The 18304-nt window shown below is 42.5% G+C and overlaps 1 protein-coding gene across 1 annotated transcript; it reads right to left on the bottom strand.

The window, feature by feature from the left end:
• Window positions 1–5506: 5506 nt before the first annotated feature.
• On the bottom strand, window positions 5507–15541 carry klf6a (Kruppel like factor 6a). The gene is made up of 4 exons (XM_032551347.1): window positions 15144–15541; window positions 12063–12675; window positions 10479–10602; window positions 5507–9085 (listed from the first exon to the last, which is right to left on the bottom strand). Exons 1-4 carry the CDS (start codon window positions 15243–15245, stop codon window positions 9034–9036), a joined length of 891 nt encoding a protein of 296 aa, XP_032407238.1. The 5' UTR covers window positions 15246–15541; the 3' UTR covers window positions 5507–9033.
• Between the last annotated feature and the right edge of the window lie 2763 nt (window positions 15542–18304).

The raw sequence follows: 18304 nt of genomic DNA, 5'->3' as shown, positions 1-18304 counted from the left end.
ACATAAGGATGGGATCTCAGAAGGACAAAATACTAAACCCTTCCTGTCGTCTGTGGGAGTCAGTGTCAGGTCACTTTCAATCCAACAAAACAACACAGAGCTGGACTCAAACTGACGTCTTGTGCCAGATATGTTTGATAAAAAAAAACCCCAGATATAAAACAAGTAAAGTTAACACAGATGAACGGCTGACATGTCCAAAGAAAAGTTTGTTTTTATATTGATTCCCTCTGCACTTTTGTCTCTTCTGAATTAATTTTTTGTTTTTCAATCTCAGAGTGAAATTGCCCACTTTGAGTCGCCTTCCTGCAGAAACATCTTCCACACTGAAGAGTGTTGTCGTCAGCATTTGGAAGCGTTTTAACTGGCAGAACTTGGAAAATGAAATTTGTTAAAATAAGACAACAAAGTTTTCTCGTTTTAATACATTTTATACCTCGTTATAACGTGAAAGTTCCTCGTTAGAACGAGGTACCGCTCTTGAATTTATTTCTAAGCAGTTAAACCTTTCCGTATCTGTACGACCTGGTGGCAGTTATTGTGCTCTCACCGATTTCTGAGTTTCCAACCAGCTTACATTCCTGACAAAACTGAAAATGCTTGCTTATGTGTCATGCATTGTGGGTATTTTCTGTCTAATGTTGTTGATAGCTGCATTCAGTGCAATGCAGTAGCTTCGGACCAGGACAAATTTCCCCTTGCGGGACAATAAAGTACTGTATATCGGGGGTTTTTTTCAAAACGTGTTTTCGTTGCTGTATTCATTTTAAGACTTATTATCATAGGAGTCATTTTCAGGGCTGCGTTCACGCTGAACAGCCTTCACTAAGACCAAAACGGGGAAACACAACTAAATCAGCTCCCACTCCCAGAATTGACTTTTCCCTTCTAAGAATTGAAGCCCAAAACTTTCTAGATTCATCAGAGGTTTTGACCAAGAATGTGAAAGAGAATAATGAGCCGCTGTTAAACGTTTTATTCAGAAATTAGATGGGAAATTTTAGATTTCAGTGGTTATACTTTCTATTGAGATAAATGGGAGATATTTTATATCTTTATATCTTCTTTTTTTTTTTTTTTTGTAGAACATCCAGACACAAAAGTAGTCTTCATCCTAAACATACAACTTCAATTTGCCTTTGTTTGTTTCACAAATATTTCAAACCCCTGACTAGTTGTTTGCCAAAAGTTAAATTTAGATTTTAAAGATTAAATTAGGGAACAAACATAACCAAACATCTTGTCTGAAGGAGGGCGGGGGGGCGTCTCACCAAGCTGAGAGTAGGGGTTAGAGAAATGCTTAATAACCCTGGGGAGGACGCAGCTTTTGAAACATATGGCTCAGCCCACCCCAATGAATTTTGCACAGTTCTTTCATGTATCAAGTTTGGGCTGTTTCTCTGCAGAGACGCGTCCCCCCGTGGCTAAGGCTTTGGGGTTTTTAAACATGCAATTTGGGCTCGGAAAAATAACGACTCTTAGTTGTAAAACCGGCGTTGCGGAGTGAACGCTAAAAAAACTACTAACGTCAATTACTTTCGGCTGACGCTCTCTCACGCTTTATGCTGTCTCGTGACAAAAGTGCATTTCCAAGCCCCTCGCATCGTCATGGAACGCCGCAGCCCCCCCAAACCCGCCTCGTCTCAAGATGAGGCGAGTGACGTCTAAAAATGATGGATTGAGGGGCGTGCCGTGGTGGCGTAGGGGTTAGCGCGACCCGTATTTGGAGGCCTTGAGTCCTCGACGCGGCCGTCGCGGGTTCGACTCCCGGACCTGACGACATTTGCCGCATGTCTTTCCCCCTCTCCTTCCCTGTTTCCTGTCAGCCCACTATCACATAAGGGACACTAGAGCCCACAAAAGACCCCCTGGAGGGGTAAGAAAAAAAAAAAAGATGGATTGTTCCCAGCCATCCTTTGGGGTCGAGTCTGTGTTACAATATCGATGTGGGAACGCCGACACTGAACGGGAGGACTGGCTACATCAAAGGAGGAATGCAATCTTAGCGCCAGATTTATGAGAAACTTTATCCAAGACGGGCCACTTCAGAGAGGAGGCTGTTGCGTGGTGAGCAGAGACGGCTTGAGGTATCAGCCTCAAGAACGTCGACGCGGAACCCCAAAAAGACCGACACTTTTTGGGGTCGACTGGCTCAGTGGGGAGCAGCGTCAGGCAAACGAAGTTGCAGACGCGTTCAAAGTCAAACAGCAGAGGACTTGCAGAAATGTAAGAAAACTGTTGTCGTTAGCTAGTTGTTGAACTAGCTAACAAATGAGATGTTTCCAGATTTCTTTTGAGAGTCTGGAAACAGTTTCTGGTACCCAACAGGAAAAAAAGAAGCGTCAACAGAGAGACAAGCTAACATTTTGTAGGCACTTTGAAAATGTTGTGACTGAGTAATCACTAGCAACTGAGCTTGCTAATGTTGGCACTAAAGTTAGTGCTAAAGTGATATTTCAGTGTTTCCTGTAACTTTACGTTGCATACTTCGCTATATTAAAAACAAGTTGTTTATTGCAGAAAGAAACATTCCATATTTTATTTATTTATCTAATTTTTTATTTTTTTACAATTAATTCCCACAAATGTTCATTCACCATTACAGCACCACTACTAGAAAAAAATCTATAATTCTTTCACTTTAAGTTTCTGCAATATTCTGAAGCTCTTCTGCTCACATAAAAACAAACTTTTTGTTTGTAAATTCTCTGAGAATGTTTGAAAAAAAAAAAAAAAAGTTTTTACTGTAAATCGTCTTACACACGTGGACAGGTTTTTATTAAAAACGACAAATTTTAAATGATCTTTATACTATTTTTTTCCTCATTGCCTTCCTCTGTAAAACCAAAATGGATGATTTGGTTTATTACAACGCTCAAGTTCACATCTTTGTAGCTTCTTCTGAAAAACTGAAGGGCTAATTCAGACTTTTGCTGCATTTCATCTTTGTCTATTGAAAACGATAATTTTTTGGATTTAATTTCAGAACGGCAAATATATTCACTTAATTTTTTTAATCTTTTTTTTAATCATTTTAATATTAATTTGAAACGCATTGATCAATTTTTATAGCTTGATCGTTTCAGTCGCATTAATTAGCAAATACAGCATCACTTTTTGAAGCATAATTTACATATTTTCATAACTGCTTATTCAGTTCAGCGGCTCCGTCACGACTCTACGAAGATCTTTGTTGCTGCGGTTGGCGGGAGGAGGACAAAACAGGAAGTGGGTCCCAAAATCAATTTTTGCTCAGGGCCCCGTTACAGCCTTGGACCGGCCCTGATAAAGGACAAAAAGCCAAATGCACCCATCAACACATATCCAGCTCTGGATAAAGAGTTTGAAACCAAACAGGGTTTCTTTTTACGAGCGGCTTCTATTTCAGCGCATGCATTAGACGTGATATTGATAAATTAAGTGAGGCAGCAGTTTGAGGAGATCAAGGAGCTGCAGTGTTCTGGGCAAAAACAACAACTCTTGAACACTCAAGCTGGGAGGCTTAATTACCGACTGGAGGGAAAAGCTTCGTTTAGAAAACCACAGGGCTTTTACTGGAAATCGGGGGCTGCTAATACGCCGCCTGCCCATTCGAGGTCAACGGCAAGCAGGAGAGAGGTTGTTTTTTTTTTTTTCTTCTTTCCTCCGCCTTATGCTGATGTTAGTTTGTTTCTTAAAGTAGCCTCTTTGGTTTATCAACTGCTGTTTTTATGTCATTATCCATATCAAGTAGAGTAATTAGCCAACAAATGTATAAAGGCGGCTCTCGAATTAAAATGCCACGGGCGCTGAGAGACGGAGATAAATTATTTATGCTGCTTTGATTAGCTCTAGATTACTTGAAGAAATGAGCAGTCACGACTTTTTTTCTTTTCTTTTCGTTTGTTTTTTTTTTATGGTAAAACCGCTCCGGCAGAATATTGCACAGAGAAAAGTTGTTTTTGTGGGATGTTTTTCTTTTTTATTTAAGAAAAGTTCAGTCAATCAAGGAAATGAAATGATTTTCCACTTGCTTCCACTAGCAGCCCTCGAACCGTTTCACATTTAGTCACATTCATAAACACAAACTGAATGTATTTTATAGAGAATTTTAGGTAGTAGACCAACACACTAGTGGAAAAACTGTGAACTGGAAGAAAATTGATTTTGCTTCCGTTTTTCTTTCACGCATATATATCTAAAATGCGAGTCATGCGTCCACGTTAACACTTTTGAATCAATTTTTAGTCAGATCTATACTCATTTGAGCTTTAGTCCACTCAGTTTTACTGTAGCAGCTAAAAAAAAAAATAAAAAAAAATCTGATCGGATTTCGTCTCCATCCAAAGAATTTTCTCAGGAACAAAAATATCTGTTTTGGTTCCGGTCACTCTACATTATGAGAAAAAGTTCTGAAAAATGTTAACACTGGCACGCATATTTATTCCGCCCCCTTTTAGTCGGATACCACTGAATCGAATGGAAACAGTTATGCTCAGATGTCAGTTACGAAATTAGAGTGCAGCCGTAATTTAACAAAGCCGGTTCTTTTTGAACCAAGGAACACAGAAGGAAAGTCCGCTATGAACTTGTGGAAAAGTTCAAAGTAGGTTTCGAAACAACATCCTAAGCTTTGAACATCTCGCCGTTTAGGCTGCAAATATACCAGGAAAAGGGCGTCTATGTAAACCGCCATGGTAACTCTAAAGTAGCTGTGCAGATCCACACTTCATTTGGGACAGGACGTTGGAAGTCCCGCAAAATACAATTCTGGGTTTCATGAAAACGTCGGGAAGAAAGACACAAGACAGTCCATGTTTAGTTTGCAACAAACCGCAAAGAGACACGGCACACAAGTTGAAAGAGGAGGCGACCTAAAAAGGATACATGGCACAGCACCCTGAACACACCATAGTGGTAAAGATGCTTCCATGAAAGAGGCACAGGGAAGATGAAAACCTGTCAGAGGCTGCAAACCAAGCCTAAACCTACAGCAGTGGTTTAGGTCACAGCATATTATGGCCCAGTCAAAGTCTGACTGGACCGAGTGAGAATCTGTGTGAAGGCTTTAAAGACGTTCAGATTTGATTGACATGTAGCTGTTATGCTGAAGAAAATGGGAGAAATTATCAGACTGGAATTGCTGGGCTGAACTCAAAAGCACACCACACTTTTCAGATTATTTATGATAAAAATAATAATAAAAAAAAAAAACAGTTTTGAAATCAGCTTATCGCTTTCATTCCGATTGAAGTATGAACTTGGTGCCGGTTTCTTGCATAAAATTCCGATAAAACGCATCAAGATTTGAAAATATGTGAAAGTTTGAAAAGGATATGAAACATTTTGTTTTTTTTTGCAAGGCACTATATACTGTATATCCTCGCGTCTAATTTAGCCAGAGTGCTGCAGAGATGCATGCAAGGCGGCCATTTTCCCCCTCCAACCGTGCAAAAGCAGCACTCACAGTAATAAAAACCCAAGTGAGCAGAATCAGCTGATGAGACAAAGGAAGCCAGCCAAAAAGTCAGATAAGAATTTCTTATTATTCCAATAAAAAATACATTCATACAGAAATATAACAATTTTGCAAAACAATTTCAAATAAAAATTTCATAAAGCATAAACATAATTTTACAAAAGTCTTTTTCTTTTTCTCTTATACAAAGATTCAGTTGAGAACAAAAGAGCTGTGTGTGTGTGCGTGTGTGTAGGGGTGTGTGTGTGTGATAGCGAGAGAGAGCAAGAGATAGTGTGTTTTCTGTATGAGACAGAACAGCTGGGTGAGTGGGATGAAAGAGAGATGATGATGATGATGATGATGATGATGATGTGGAAATAAATGCAAGCAAAAATAAAAAAAAATTGTAATAAACGACGCTAAATCAAGGCTCAATTATCTCTGGAAGGACATCGGCTCGCCGTTGTCACAGATGCTGCGGCTCTTTGCAGCAACTTTCCCCCAAAATCTACCGCAGCAAGCAGTTTCAAGCTTGAACTCACCCCCCCCCCCACCCCCCCGTCTCCTGCGACTGATCCGAAATCCATACGTCCGGAGCGTGCCTCGGTCGCTGCGACATCGGAGGTCGCCGACCCCGGGTGGGAGCGGACAGATCGCCTCATCCTGATCAACTGAAGTCAAATCACCTCCATTCCCCCCCCCATCTTTTCACTCCAGTGTCAATCCTTAATAATGTTTTTCTTTTTGCCTAATTTCCTCATCCAACCCCCCCCCCCCCCCCTTCATTTCCCCTCTGTATTACAGTTGCAGCTTTGGCTGAAACAACGCGCTCCAGACAGGTCAATAACCAACCTACACAGTCAGCAGTCTGTGACAGATTCCATGCCAACAAAGCCTTTAGCAATTCATTACCGAGAGGCAGTACAAGGCGAGGCCTGTCCGACTGCAGCCTGTTAATTACAATAAATCTTTACCTTTTTTCTTTTTTTTTTTTTTTTACCCCCTTCACTCCCACTTGGATGCGGGGACAGGAGATGGGAGAACCAGCAGAGGAGAGGAGGGGGTAACAGAGTTCAAGCTACGCTAAAGCTAAAGTTTCAGAAAGCCTTTTCTTTGGGAGACGACGGTTGCTTCGTCACTTGCTGCGGAAAAGAAATTCGCATTTTTGTTGCGAGTGTCTGTGCCGTCATACGGTCGGAATCCCAGGGAAGGCGCTCGAAACGGAGCGTCGCTGTCGGGTTTTTATTTTTTTTTATTTCAACATCTTAATCACTTTCCACCTTTGTGCTGTGTGAGATGGACTCGAGTACATACTACACAGTAGTTAACGCCTTTAATAAACGAATTTAAGTGCTCCCGGGGTGCAGCATCGTCTTATTTACAACTCAACTTAAATGTGATGAGCAACAGCTAACCCACTGCTCCGTCTCATAAAAGAAAAAAAAACAAAAAACTAACACACAAAAAAAGGCAAATCAACTGATACCAGGTACTCTGTGTGAAAGACTTCCAAATGCAGCAGCTCAATTAGTCATGGGGAAAATTTAACTATTGCAACTGTTTTGTAATTGAGCCTTGATAGAGCTTGTAAAAAAAAAAAAAATTAAAATAATAAATCACCAGTCGACAAACGTGACATCCCCGGGTGGGGGGTGGGGGGAGGGGGGGGGGCACTTGCATAAGGCACCATTAAGGTCAACAGTGCATTATTAGGTAGAAAGAAAAAGAGTGTATGCACACACACATACATAAACAAAAGAAGAAGTACTATGCAGAAATTAGTCTTTGAGGCATCAGATGGATATGAGCAGCAGTGAAATCTCCAGGCAGATGGACAACCACAATGAAGAGGAAACTTAAAAAAAAGGGGTGAAAGTAGAGATGAACCGATCGACCAGCCAGATGTTGGAATCGGCCGATTTTTCCCCCCCCTGACCTGCATGGCAACATACTGAGAAAAAAAAGAATTTTGTATTATTTTTTTTCTCCCTTGTGTTAAAAGCATCAAAATGAAAAGTCCCCACATTTTTTCAACTAACAGGAGGTACTTGATCCTTTCTTTTGTTGATTAATAATGATTAAAAATGTAAATTTATTGGAATCTGGTAAATGTTGGAGACGTACACCTAGATGCACAATGGGGGACAAGTTATTCCTTCATTTGTGTTTGATTTTAAAAAAGAACATATAAAAAGATAAAATAAATAAATTGGCATGGGCCGGTCAAGCCAGATCGGTGCATCTCCACTAAAAACAAAAAAAACAAAAGGAGGAATTGTGGAGGCCTTTATGTACAATATTGTAACATCTAACTGTTTGCGTCTTTAGCTGCACTTTTCTTGAAACTATTTGCAGTCCTGATTACAGTGGGAAACTGGAAATGGAAACAATCCCTAGAACCATGCAACACCTGGCTATGATACTGAAGTTAATAGTATAGTTGTGTTATTACCTCTAAGCACACAGCTCATACAGTCGGTACTACAAATGGGTTTTGTAGCTTGTAGAAAAATTAAGAAACCAGGCTACATAACACATTGCACATTTAGTAGCTGCACCAAAAAAAAAACAAAAAAAAAAAAAAGTAAAAAGAAAAACCACCAAAACAAGGCTTCTGTCATTCAGGGAAGAGGGGGTGGAGGCACAGACCAGAAGGCTTCGTGTCTATTTTCTGGTCGGACCCAAAGCCTGACGGGTTTCAGATGAAGCGATCCGAACCTCCACCCCCACCTCCATCCCCTGCTTCCCGTCCCCTCGCCTTCAGAGTCTGGGAGCCAGACAGACGAGGCAGACGTGACCTGGCCTCATGCTCACGCTGCCACCTGGGGAAACAGCAGGAATGTCGCCGCCCCAAGCCTGCCTCCACCACAGAAACTCATTCAGTCCACAGCAACATTGGTACCAGCCCCGCACCAATCCGTCTCCTCTTCAATCCTCATCCTGGGCCGGTCAGCCAATCTCAGACATTCACAGTGCAGACATGCTAACCTCAGACAGGTTTGTAAAGTACCAGTGTATCTGCTGTCCGGGAGACGTTTCCCCCCAAAACATCATGCACCATACGTACAATTCATTCACTCGCCTTTTTTTTTTTTTTCTGTAAGCATTTTTTTGTTTGTTTTTGTTGTTTTTTTTTGTTGCCCCCCCCCATAGACCCCTCCCCCGGTCTTTTCTTAAAGTCCTCGATGGAAAACATTTCCTTCCCACTCGCGTCCGCAATTTCGTCGTCTTGTTGCAACAGAAAACCATCAGAGCGCCCGTCTCCAAAAAAAAAAAAGAGAAAATAAACAAAGTGAGGTCCCGGAGGCACTGGGTTATTTCGGTACGGTGCAAAACGGCATGCTTTGGCTGGGACACGCCTCCTCCTCCCGCCCCCGTCGCCCTCGCCGCTCTGCTCTCTGGGACAGTTCAACCAAGAGGCCAGTCGGGAGATGGCGTGCGTTTGGATTTTTTCTTCTTTTTTTTTCCCTCTCTCCACCAAAGAATTAAAAAAAAAAAAAAAAAAAAAAAAAAGAGAAAAAAAAAAAGTTTGAGAGAGAAAATTTAAGAGGATTTTCCCTTCGGTGCGTTGCCCGGTCGACGCTGGCCCTGCGTTAGACGTGCCTCTTCATGTGAAGGGCCAGGTGGTCGGACCTGGAGAAACATCTGAGGACAGAGAGAAAGAAGGAGGAGGTCAGTTGGTAACCAAGGGAACGATTTAAAAAGGTCAAGAGTAGGGCTGCAATCGATGATTAATCGATTGTGCTGACGATTAATCAGATGAAAAGAAATTGCACTGTATATATATGCACAATGTATGATTCAATTCTGTTTTAAATAAGGACTAAAAGTTTTTTTTTTACTATTAACATAGCATTCCTTTGATGCTAGAAAAGGATGCATCTGCAGCCAAAAAATAAAATAAAATAAAAATAAAAACATGAAAAGCTCGACCCTTTCTGCTGGACTTGACATCAATGTATGTTTAGGCTGATCTATTGAGTCATTTTCAGATGAGCCAATTAAAAATTGGATAGCAAAAAGCGATGGTGTCTTTTCTTCTACAAAATATTCAAGTTTTAACTTCAATATTTGAAGCTAAAATGGTGCTAAAATGCTCCGACTGTGTTGTTCTTTTATCAGATTATCCATTCAATAAACGATTAATCACGATTAATCGTTTCAGCCCTGCTTCACATTTTGCCACACTGCAACATTTCGGGTCCGTTTATCAGTTTCATACAGTCTAGATCTACATAGTAGTATAGTCTTTGTCAATTAGCTCTGCTTCAGTGTTTCACATTCCCACAGGATGATGCCACCATCACCATGTTTCACACACACTTTCTAACTTGTCCCGTGGCCTAGACTTTGACTAGGCCACAGCACAGTACTGTAATGAGCAGAGTTACTTTTCCTACCACACGTAGCGGTGAACATGCATTCCAAAACTTTAACTTTGCTCTGATCTGACCAGAGCACCTTGTTCTGCTTCCATGCAGCATTACTGGTGTGAACTCTTGGCTGCTTCTGGATTCTTCATGATGCCTTTTTTTTTTTTTTCTTTTTCTCACCAGTGTTCTCTAAAAGAAAACCTCTGAGGCCTTCACGAAACATTCATGAAGCAGAAGACTTTCTGAAGGTAATTAGAGCAGAGGGGATGAATATAAATGCAAAACTTTTGAGATATTTATGTGGAAAACCAATATCCCCCCCCACATCACAATAACTCACTTTTGTTTGTCTGTCACATAAAATATGAGGTTTGTGGTATTTATGGTGAGAACACTGCTAAAACAAAAATCTTCCAAAGTATTTTTTGTCTGTTTACTAGTCTAAATGTATTGGTACATTTGAAATAAGAAAAATCTAACTTACGAGTAACTTTCCAGCAAGACAGAGGAGCTCGCTTTGCAATTCCTTAATGTTAATGGAAAAATGATTGGGTTCACTGGGATATTATTTCACTTATGACATTTTCCCAGGTTATTGAGTCAAATAATCTGACAGTGGAACCAGTACAGCAGCCTTATCATGGGAGCGAGGACAAGCGGCTTACCTGTCACAGTGATTGCATTTGAATGGCTTGGCCCCTGTGTGCTTCCTGAAGTGTCTGGTCAGCTCGTCGCTCCGTGCAAAGCGCCACTCGCAGCCCTCCCACGAACACCTGTACGGTTTCTCACCTGCGGAGCAGACACGCGGCGACGTTAAAGGGACACTTACATTCTTAGTTCGTAGTTATTTAGAATGAGCCGTGCGCGAGAGACAGCGATGACGCAACTGAAAAAGAAAAAAAAGCGCCCACAATCCGGAGACTGAAATTCCTACAGAGCCTGTTGGCTCGGGTTCGGATTCTGATGCGACCTGCAGCACGCCGAGAATGCAGACTCGTGCATCGTGGGAGAGGGGAGTCGGAGGGAGGGAGGGCGAGTGGGGACAGAAATAAACGGGTTAACTGAAACAACACAAGCAATTTCACGCTACTAAATAAAAATAAAAGACATTTAAAGGACCATTCGGAACCCAGTGGCCCCCTTCGCTCCCCGCCCACTCAGCTCTTTCCCATGGCGAAACCCAATCTGTTTGGAAGTCCTTTCATCTCCCATGTGCAACCACTCCCCCCACCCACCTACCTCTCTCTCTCTCTCTCCCACCCACCCATTCGTTCGCTCACTGGCTCCGTCAGTCACATTCCACATAGATTAGGTCACAGTTTAGGTATCCAGCCATGCAGAGCTAATGCTCGCAGCACTCCAGCTGAGGACATGGTGCAACGTGGGCCTTTAATTACATTACACAATGGCTGGACAATGCCATTAAGGTGGAGGACTGAATTAGCAGCACTTCCACGAGTCACTGGTGGCGATTCCCCCCCCCCCTTGATTTTCAACCCACAGACTGACCCTGCAGGAAGCTGCGATCGCAACCGTTGATCAACAGTCACTCGTCATTCACAATTTTTTGCGAGGACTTGCGAATTTCATCGCGACTTTTTCACAAATCCGACCCAGTCATTTACTTCTTTTCTGACCAATCACTGCAAGTTGGTTGAATTTTGACCAACCCTCTTAGCCCCCTTTCTAACTTAACTTCCTGTTTCTCAATGTCTTTCCAAGGTCGAACCTGCAAGATGAAAGTGTGTGATGCTAACAGGTAATATTAGCCTATTTATTTATTTATTTTTTCCAAAAATCCTTTTCATATGTTCTGTAGGAGTACATGTTGACTTCAATGACCAATATGGAGTTCTTCTTTTTGCACTTTGACCCCTTCTCAGATCCTTACTACAAATAAATTTGTAGTAAGGATGTTACTTAAAGCAGGTACTTGAAAGTGTTATTTGGACTTTACATACCAACTTCCCCAGTATTACCTTCCGTTTGTGGGAAGGTAATGTGCAGCAATGTCGTTCATAGACTGTGCAAAAATAAAGCTTTGCAACTTTGGTTGCAATCTTTTAAAAAACTGCAACAAAAATCTGTCATTTTAAGCCACAAGAATCACAAAAACAAAACAAAAAAAAAATCACGGATTGACTGCTTGGAGACGAACTGGTTTTCCCTGAATGGAGCAGCCCCTCCTGCTCCGTTTACACACTGATCACATGACCTCATCACCCCCTGCCCCTTCCACAGAAACTCACCTGTGTGCGTGCGCTGGTGTGCCTTCAGATGCGAGCTCTTTGTGTAAACTTTGCGACAGCCGTTGAAGTGACACCTGTGTACCCGCCTCCGGGCGTCCGGGGACGCGTCCCCGCAGAGGAGTCCAGTCTTTTCTGCGGCCTTCGCCACCGCCGCGCCTCCTACTCCCACGCCACCGCCGCCGGCGGTCCTGATTTTGACGGGGAGGTTCAGCCCGGCGTGCGTCGCCACCCAGCCGTTGATGGCGGCGCCCGTGCCCACGGCGGCCTCCGGCGAGGACGGCGGCGTGCTGATGACGGAGGGGCTAAAAGGTCCAGAGCCAACCAACGCCGACCCCAACGGGTTGGAGGTAAAGCTGTGCGTGGGGGAGAGCTCCTCGAAACTGTCCGAAGCCTCGCTGCTGGCGTCAGAGTTGACGCTGTTGCTGTCCAAGATCTGGCCGTCCTGATTGTCCTCGTCGTGGGCCGGCGCCAGGGCCAGGTTCGGGTCGGCCTTGGCCTTGTCCCCGCAGGCCAGGATCAGCTTGCTCCAGAGGTCCTCCTGGCTGCCGAACTTCAGCTCGGACGTGGAGACGTACGGCTCGCTCTGTAGGTAGCGCTCCAACTCCAAGCAAGTCTGCCAGAATTCAAAGGGGGCAAAAAAAAGGGAAAAGAAGCAAAATTATTGCAACAGCTTTTCCTGAAGAGAAGCAGCAAAACACCTCTGTGAGGGAAATCCTCTTAAATCATGCATGCGCACATCCCCAACACGCTTTTTGGCAGCGTAATGTTTGCTTACAACAGGAAGTGCAAACCAGGAAATCACAGCTACTCCTGCACTTTTAGGGATCAGCTTCAGGAATTTAAGCAGAAAAAAAAACGGATTTGGTTTGTGTGTGGGTCTCCACAAGTGAAGCACCGACGGGGTACTCTACTCTAGGCTGTGGTGAGCATGTGGCAGAAGTGTTTAAATATTATCACTGCAGACCTGAATGATTCATTGGGAAAACGTCACACTTTCACACCGGCTCCACGTCTTCCGGCTCCAACCCAACGTGGCCCTTCGCCGGAGGGAGCCGGTGGAAATCTCCAGCTGCAAACGTGCACCGTCATTTCAGCGGTGATGACTCACTGAGCAAACTTTAGAGCCCTTAAAAGGAAGACGCTCAACTTCCCCCTGCGGCCTCAAAGACCCGTTCAGTTGCTTTTCCTCTGTTGACATGCAATCACATCCTCCCCTCAGCAACCAGCACGTCCAGTAAAAGACACACCGCAGCTCCCAGTTTACTTAAGACGAACATGGAGAGACAATTAAAGTCGGAGGCCTTCGTTAGATGGTGCTGGAATAAAAGATTCCCCCCATCTGGCTCCAGGTGCACCCACTTTAAATCTGACAATCTTCTCACTGCTTCCTCACAGTCACACTGCTTGCATGTAAATTTTTTTTTTTTATTATTAAAATGGATTTAAATTTAGAGCTTATGTATGTTTTATTCATTCACTTGTTCATTTGCATGTGGAGGAGAACCGATCAGGCTTCACCTGGGCTGACCTGCCAATTCCAATTTTGACAGACTCCTTCTTTTTTTTCCTCCAACTGCTTTTCCCCCAAGGACCCATAAATGAAAAAAAATAAATAAAATAGATGTAGGCTCTTTTGTCAGTTGCATTAGGGTTACAAAATGAGATTATCGGTCATTTATATATCAAATAAACTAATAAAAATTTATGAAAAGCTGTTTGTTCTTGCATTTAAAGACCTGAAATGGTGGGATATCTTGGTTTTCTGAAATGATGTATTTATATGTAAAACATTCAGTTTTCCATGGTAACACCTTAAAATGGACTTTTTCCTGCCTGTGTGGACGACAGGGTAACATAGCAACGCCCCTTCCCCACATGTTGCTGTGCACTGCCACTCAGCTGAGTGGAAAAAGTCACTTTTGAATCATTTACAAACCAATGTAAATCATATGAAACAAACAAACAAAAAAATAATCATGATAGCCAGGGTGTGTAAACCAAAAGAGCGCCACCTGTCACCCATATTAAGGCAATGCAGTTTTAAAGCCCAAATTGACAAGCACACCAACCTTAAACTAGTGAGTCTCTTTAAGTCTTCACCAATATATAAACAAATATATATATATATACCTCAAAAGTTACTGATATAAATTGTAAACATCATCAATGTTGTTGCTTATGTTGTCATAAGCAACAAGGTAACTGTATGCTTCTGTGTAACATTTTTGGCAAAAAGTGGTATATTTAGTCAAGATTTTCAGCAATGTCAGAATAAGAAAACTCCTGACATTATTTTTCTGCTTTTGGTTTTGCTTTTGCCACCCCAAGTTAACCCATAACACCCCCTTCCCCCGTCCCCCTCCCATCTCCAGCCGGACAAATCGAAAACTTTCTGGAAGCGCTCCTGCCAGCCTTCACCAAACAGCCTCCAAGCCGAGCTGCTGCTCTGCCGCCTCTACTCATGCGCGAAGGAATTGACATTTCACCGCGTCACGTCGAGGAGTCCATTCAAACCTCTGGGTGAACGCAGGTGAGCGCCACGAGCAGGAAAACACTGTCAAAACCCAGCGCGTGGGGGTTTCGTCGGATTACCTGTCATCTCGTGAATGAGTTCAAACTGCACTTCCTCCTGCATCATCCGCTGTTTTCTCTTAAAAAGGAGCTAAAGCAGCTCTCCCACGATAAAAAAAAGAAGAAGAAGAAGAAGCAGTAAAGCCTTTTATGTTTTACAACGCGGTTAAAAATAAAACACGAACGAGATAAGCTCTCCTCCATTCATTGTGAACGCAGCGCGGCCGAAACCGTGTGAAGCTGTCACTGTCAGAGTGAGCCGCTGCGGCAGCGTGCCAACACAACTTCATAGCGAAACAGAGACTGAAACGAGCAGCGGGTACCTTGTGTTTACCACCGTTACAGGAGGATTTTTTTTTTTTTTTTTTTTTACAGAAAACTTCTAATGCGGCTCAAGTCGGCGGCGTTTGATCTGACAAGCGCGTGAAATCTGCTCAGTTCCGCTTAGCTCAACCAGCTGAGAGCAGATTTAAAAAAAAAAAAAAAAAAAAAGCACAAAGTTATATTCACCTGCTGCCAGTACTCCTCCAGAGATGGTAAGGCTGAGAAATAGCCCGTGTCGTGAACTATTTGAAGTTCTTGAAAAATACTACACATCGGTAAAACATCCATTTTTCTTCCCCGAACTTAATTGTCTGGAGGGGGTGGGAAAAATAATAGTGAAAAAAAAAAAAAAACACACAAAAAAATAACAATCTAAACACCCGCGTTTTAAATAAAAAAAAATGTCTGTGAAAGGAATAAAGAACGATCCCCTCTGCGATGCAAGCGAAGGTTTGTTTGTAGCAGCGGTCCGTCCGTCAGTGCTCCACTTCCTTCTCCCCTCTCCCTTCGCAGCTCTCAGCTCAGGATATTTGCAAACAGCACACTAGACTGGCTGCCGGACAACTGCGCTCTGCAAACTTCCCCTATTCAAACCTGGACCCCAGCCTCCTCCCCTCCCGGTGGCCGCCGCGCATGTCCAATCAGCTTCGAGCAACGTACGCGACGGCGAATGACATCACGGCCGACCAATCGACGCGCGTCTGCCTCGGTTCTCTCGCCGCCTTGATTGGCCGACTTCGTTGTCAGTTGCGCTGGACGACGAAGCAGCTGATTGGCCGGTTATTTTTGGCGTGTATATAAGCGAGCGATGAGCTCTCTTTCCCCGTAGTCTTGACTGTCGGCTGCGAGTTTCGCCACAGACAGCGTATGTGAGCCGAAATAGCCTGATGTGGAAAACGTAGCTGCAACTTTGACACGAGTAACAGTTGCAACAGCGCTGCTCAGAAGGGCTGAGCTCGAGCTGTAGCTGTGGTGAGGAGAATGTGTTGACACCGACCTCAGAAAAGACTCGGTGACTAAGAGTTGACAGGCTATTATTATGTTATCAGGACACACACATGAGCTAAGAGGAAACATTTGTTCTCTTTATGACTGACTTCATCACCTTTAAAGCAAACTTCTGCTTTTTTTTTTTTTTTTTAACTTTTTCACCCGCAAGACTGAAAATATCGACATGTGCACTGTCCCTAATAGCAGAAATTGGACTATATTGGTTGAAAAAAAAAACTTCTTTTAATAACCTAATTTGCATTTAAAAGAGCAAAAATGAAGAATTAATATTCAAGAGCAGTTCCTGAAAGTTAAGGAGTTTGTTTTACCCCGGTTTAGATGTTATGATACATGAGGGGTGGGGGAGATCTGTATAAATTAACTCAGAGTTATTCCCAAGATTGTTATAGACAAAAATAAGGACTCCACACTATAGCTGTATAGTTCCAACAAATTCACAAAAACTAGTTCTCTGGCTTTTTGTTGCACTACATGTTAGAGTTTTTATGAATCGTGCAGAGTTGCATTTATGCAACTTTATGTTTACTCACAATAGTCAAATGTGCAGTTCTTTTTAATGAGATTCTCAAAGCATGCAATATTCGAAAATTTTAAATGACAATGCGACATGTTCCGACTTATTTACAGTGTCACTGCAACTGTGTACATGAGCATATTTGGGCACTTATTGCTCACACTGTAACTGTTTTAGCTTCCATTAGCAGTTAGCAAACACAGGCAGGGTTTCCTCCAGAAAACCCGTTAAGCCTGGTGGTAGGGGCACCTGGGCAGTCCGCCGTGTTTTTGTGTTGAAAAATGTCAAAAGTTACAAATATTCTCTGGTGTACAAGCAGGCATTAGCATTTAGAAATAATAGTGTGCGAAGCAGCGCAATTGGCAAAATGTGTCAGCTATAAACCTAGCTTAATCCGTCTCTATTGTCACTATTATCGGTGTTTAAAAACCCTATCTAAAGTGAACCAACAACTCTTAGCCTGGTGGGAAGGGAAGAAGTAAAGCCTGGAGGCCCGCCAGGCTTATAGTAAACTGGGTGAAACCCTGACAGATACTAATTTACTCAAACTGGTTAAAAAAAAACAAAAAAACCTTTTACTATTTATGTGAGTAGCCAGTAGTCTTTGTCAGAATTTATTGCAACAGCAAACTTTCATGACCTTACATCGGTCCTTACACAAATGGATTTCCTTATATTTAACTTCCTCTGGTCATGTCAACTTCCTCTCTACCGGCTTACAATGTTTTGATACTCACCAACATTGTAACATTGTACATCGGCATGCAGTGGATTGCTTTACTCTAACTCAGGGGACTCAAACTCCAGTCCTCGAGGGCCGGTGTCCTGCAACTTTTAGATGTGCCTCTGCTGCACCACCTGATTAGAATAATTAGGTCATTAAGGCTCTGGAAAACTGATCTACACAAGGAGGAGGTAATTAAGCCATTTCATTCCAGCGTTTTGTACCTGTGGCACATCTAAAAACTGCAGGACAGCGACCCTCGAGGACTGGAGTTTGAGACCCCTGCTCTAAATAATGTTTGCAAACAATTTTCCACATTTTTTGTTGAAAATGACATGTATGCCACATTCGATTAATTATCGGAACAATCTGATTGGTCAGTAAAATCTACAGTCAGCTACGACACTCATAGCTGCCGACTGTAGTGCCAGAGCAGCTTTACCTTAATAGGCTCATGCTCACAGCTGAATTAGTCAAATTTAGTGGTCTTAAACATTAAACAGCCAGGAAAACCTTTGGTAAATCTTCAAGGTTCAGTGAGATCTTATGGCACTAAAACTTTGTGTAAGTAAAACTCATCTTGCTTTTATACAATTCTGGAAACAAAAAGGAAGATTTTCACTTTCCCCATAAATGTTACTCAACGTTTCTCCCCAAATTTTGACGCATCATTCATCCGGTACAGTGGCTTCAAACCTAGACCAGTCGGACAATTAATGTCAGTTAAATGTAAGAAAGTCCATTGCTAACTTTACCCAGTTGTGTCACTCAGCTCTGCTGCTAGTTTATTTTACATGTTTATCACCAATTCCAAGAATATTGAGTAATGTTTTTATTATTTCAGGCTGTGAACATGATAATAGACCTTGTGGTGGAAAATTCTCTGTCATCGTTTTCACTCCTCAAAACAGTCACTGTATTTAGCCTTTTAGTTTTAAATAGATCCGGGCTGACATAACAATGTGATTCGACAAAGACAAAGAATAAATAAATAAACAGACAAGAAATACAAGCACAGTGCTTATAGGTGGGTATTTCAACCTCCAACTCTGAATGCAAGTGCAATAAAAGACTGAATAAAACAAGCAAACACAACGA

Source organism: Xiphophorus hellerii, chromosome 21 (genome assembly GCF_003331165.1).
Source record: "Xiphophorus hellerii strain 12219 chromosome 21, Xiphophorus_hellerii-4.1, whole genome shotgun sequence".
Classification (NCBI taxonomy): domain Eukaryota; kingdom Metazoa; phylum Chordata; class Actinopteri; order Cyprinodontiformes; family Poeciliidae; genus Xiphophorus; species Xiphophorus hellerii.
The sequence above is the reverse complement of the archived record's forward strand: the minus strand, read 5'-3'. Positions and strand labels throughout refer to the sequence as shown.

Bases quoted from the DNA above. Each gene is read 5' to 3' on its own strand.
- klf6a (XM_032551347.1), bottom strand. From the start codon at position 15,245: ATGGATGTTTTACCGATGTGTAGTATTTTTCAAGAACTTCAAATAGTT. The intron at 12,676-15,143 runs GTGAATATAACT...GAATTCTGGCAG, and splicing joins TGGAGGAGTACTGGCAGCAG to ACTTGCTTGGAGTTGGAGCG. The intron at 10,603-12,062 runs GTGAGTTTCTGT...TCTGCTCCGCAG, and splicing joins ACACCAGCGCACGCACACAG to GTGAGAAACCGTACAGGTGT.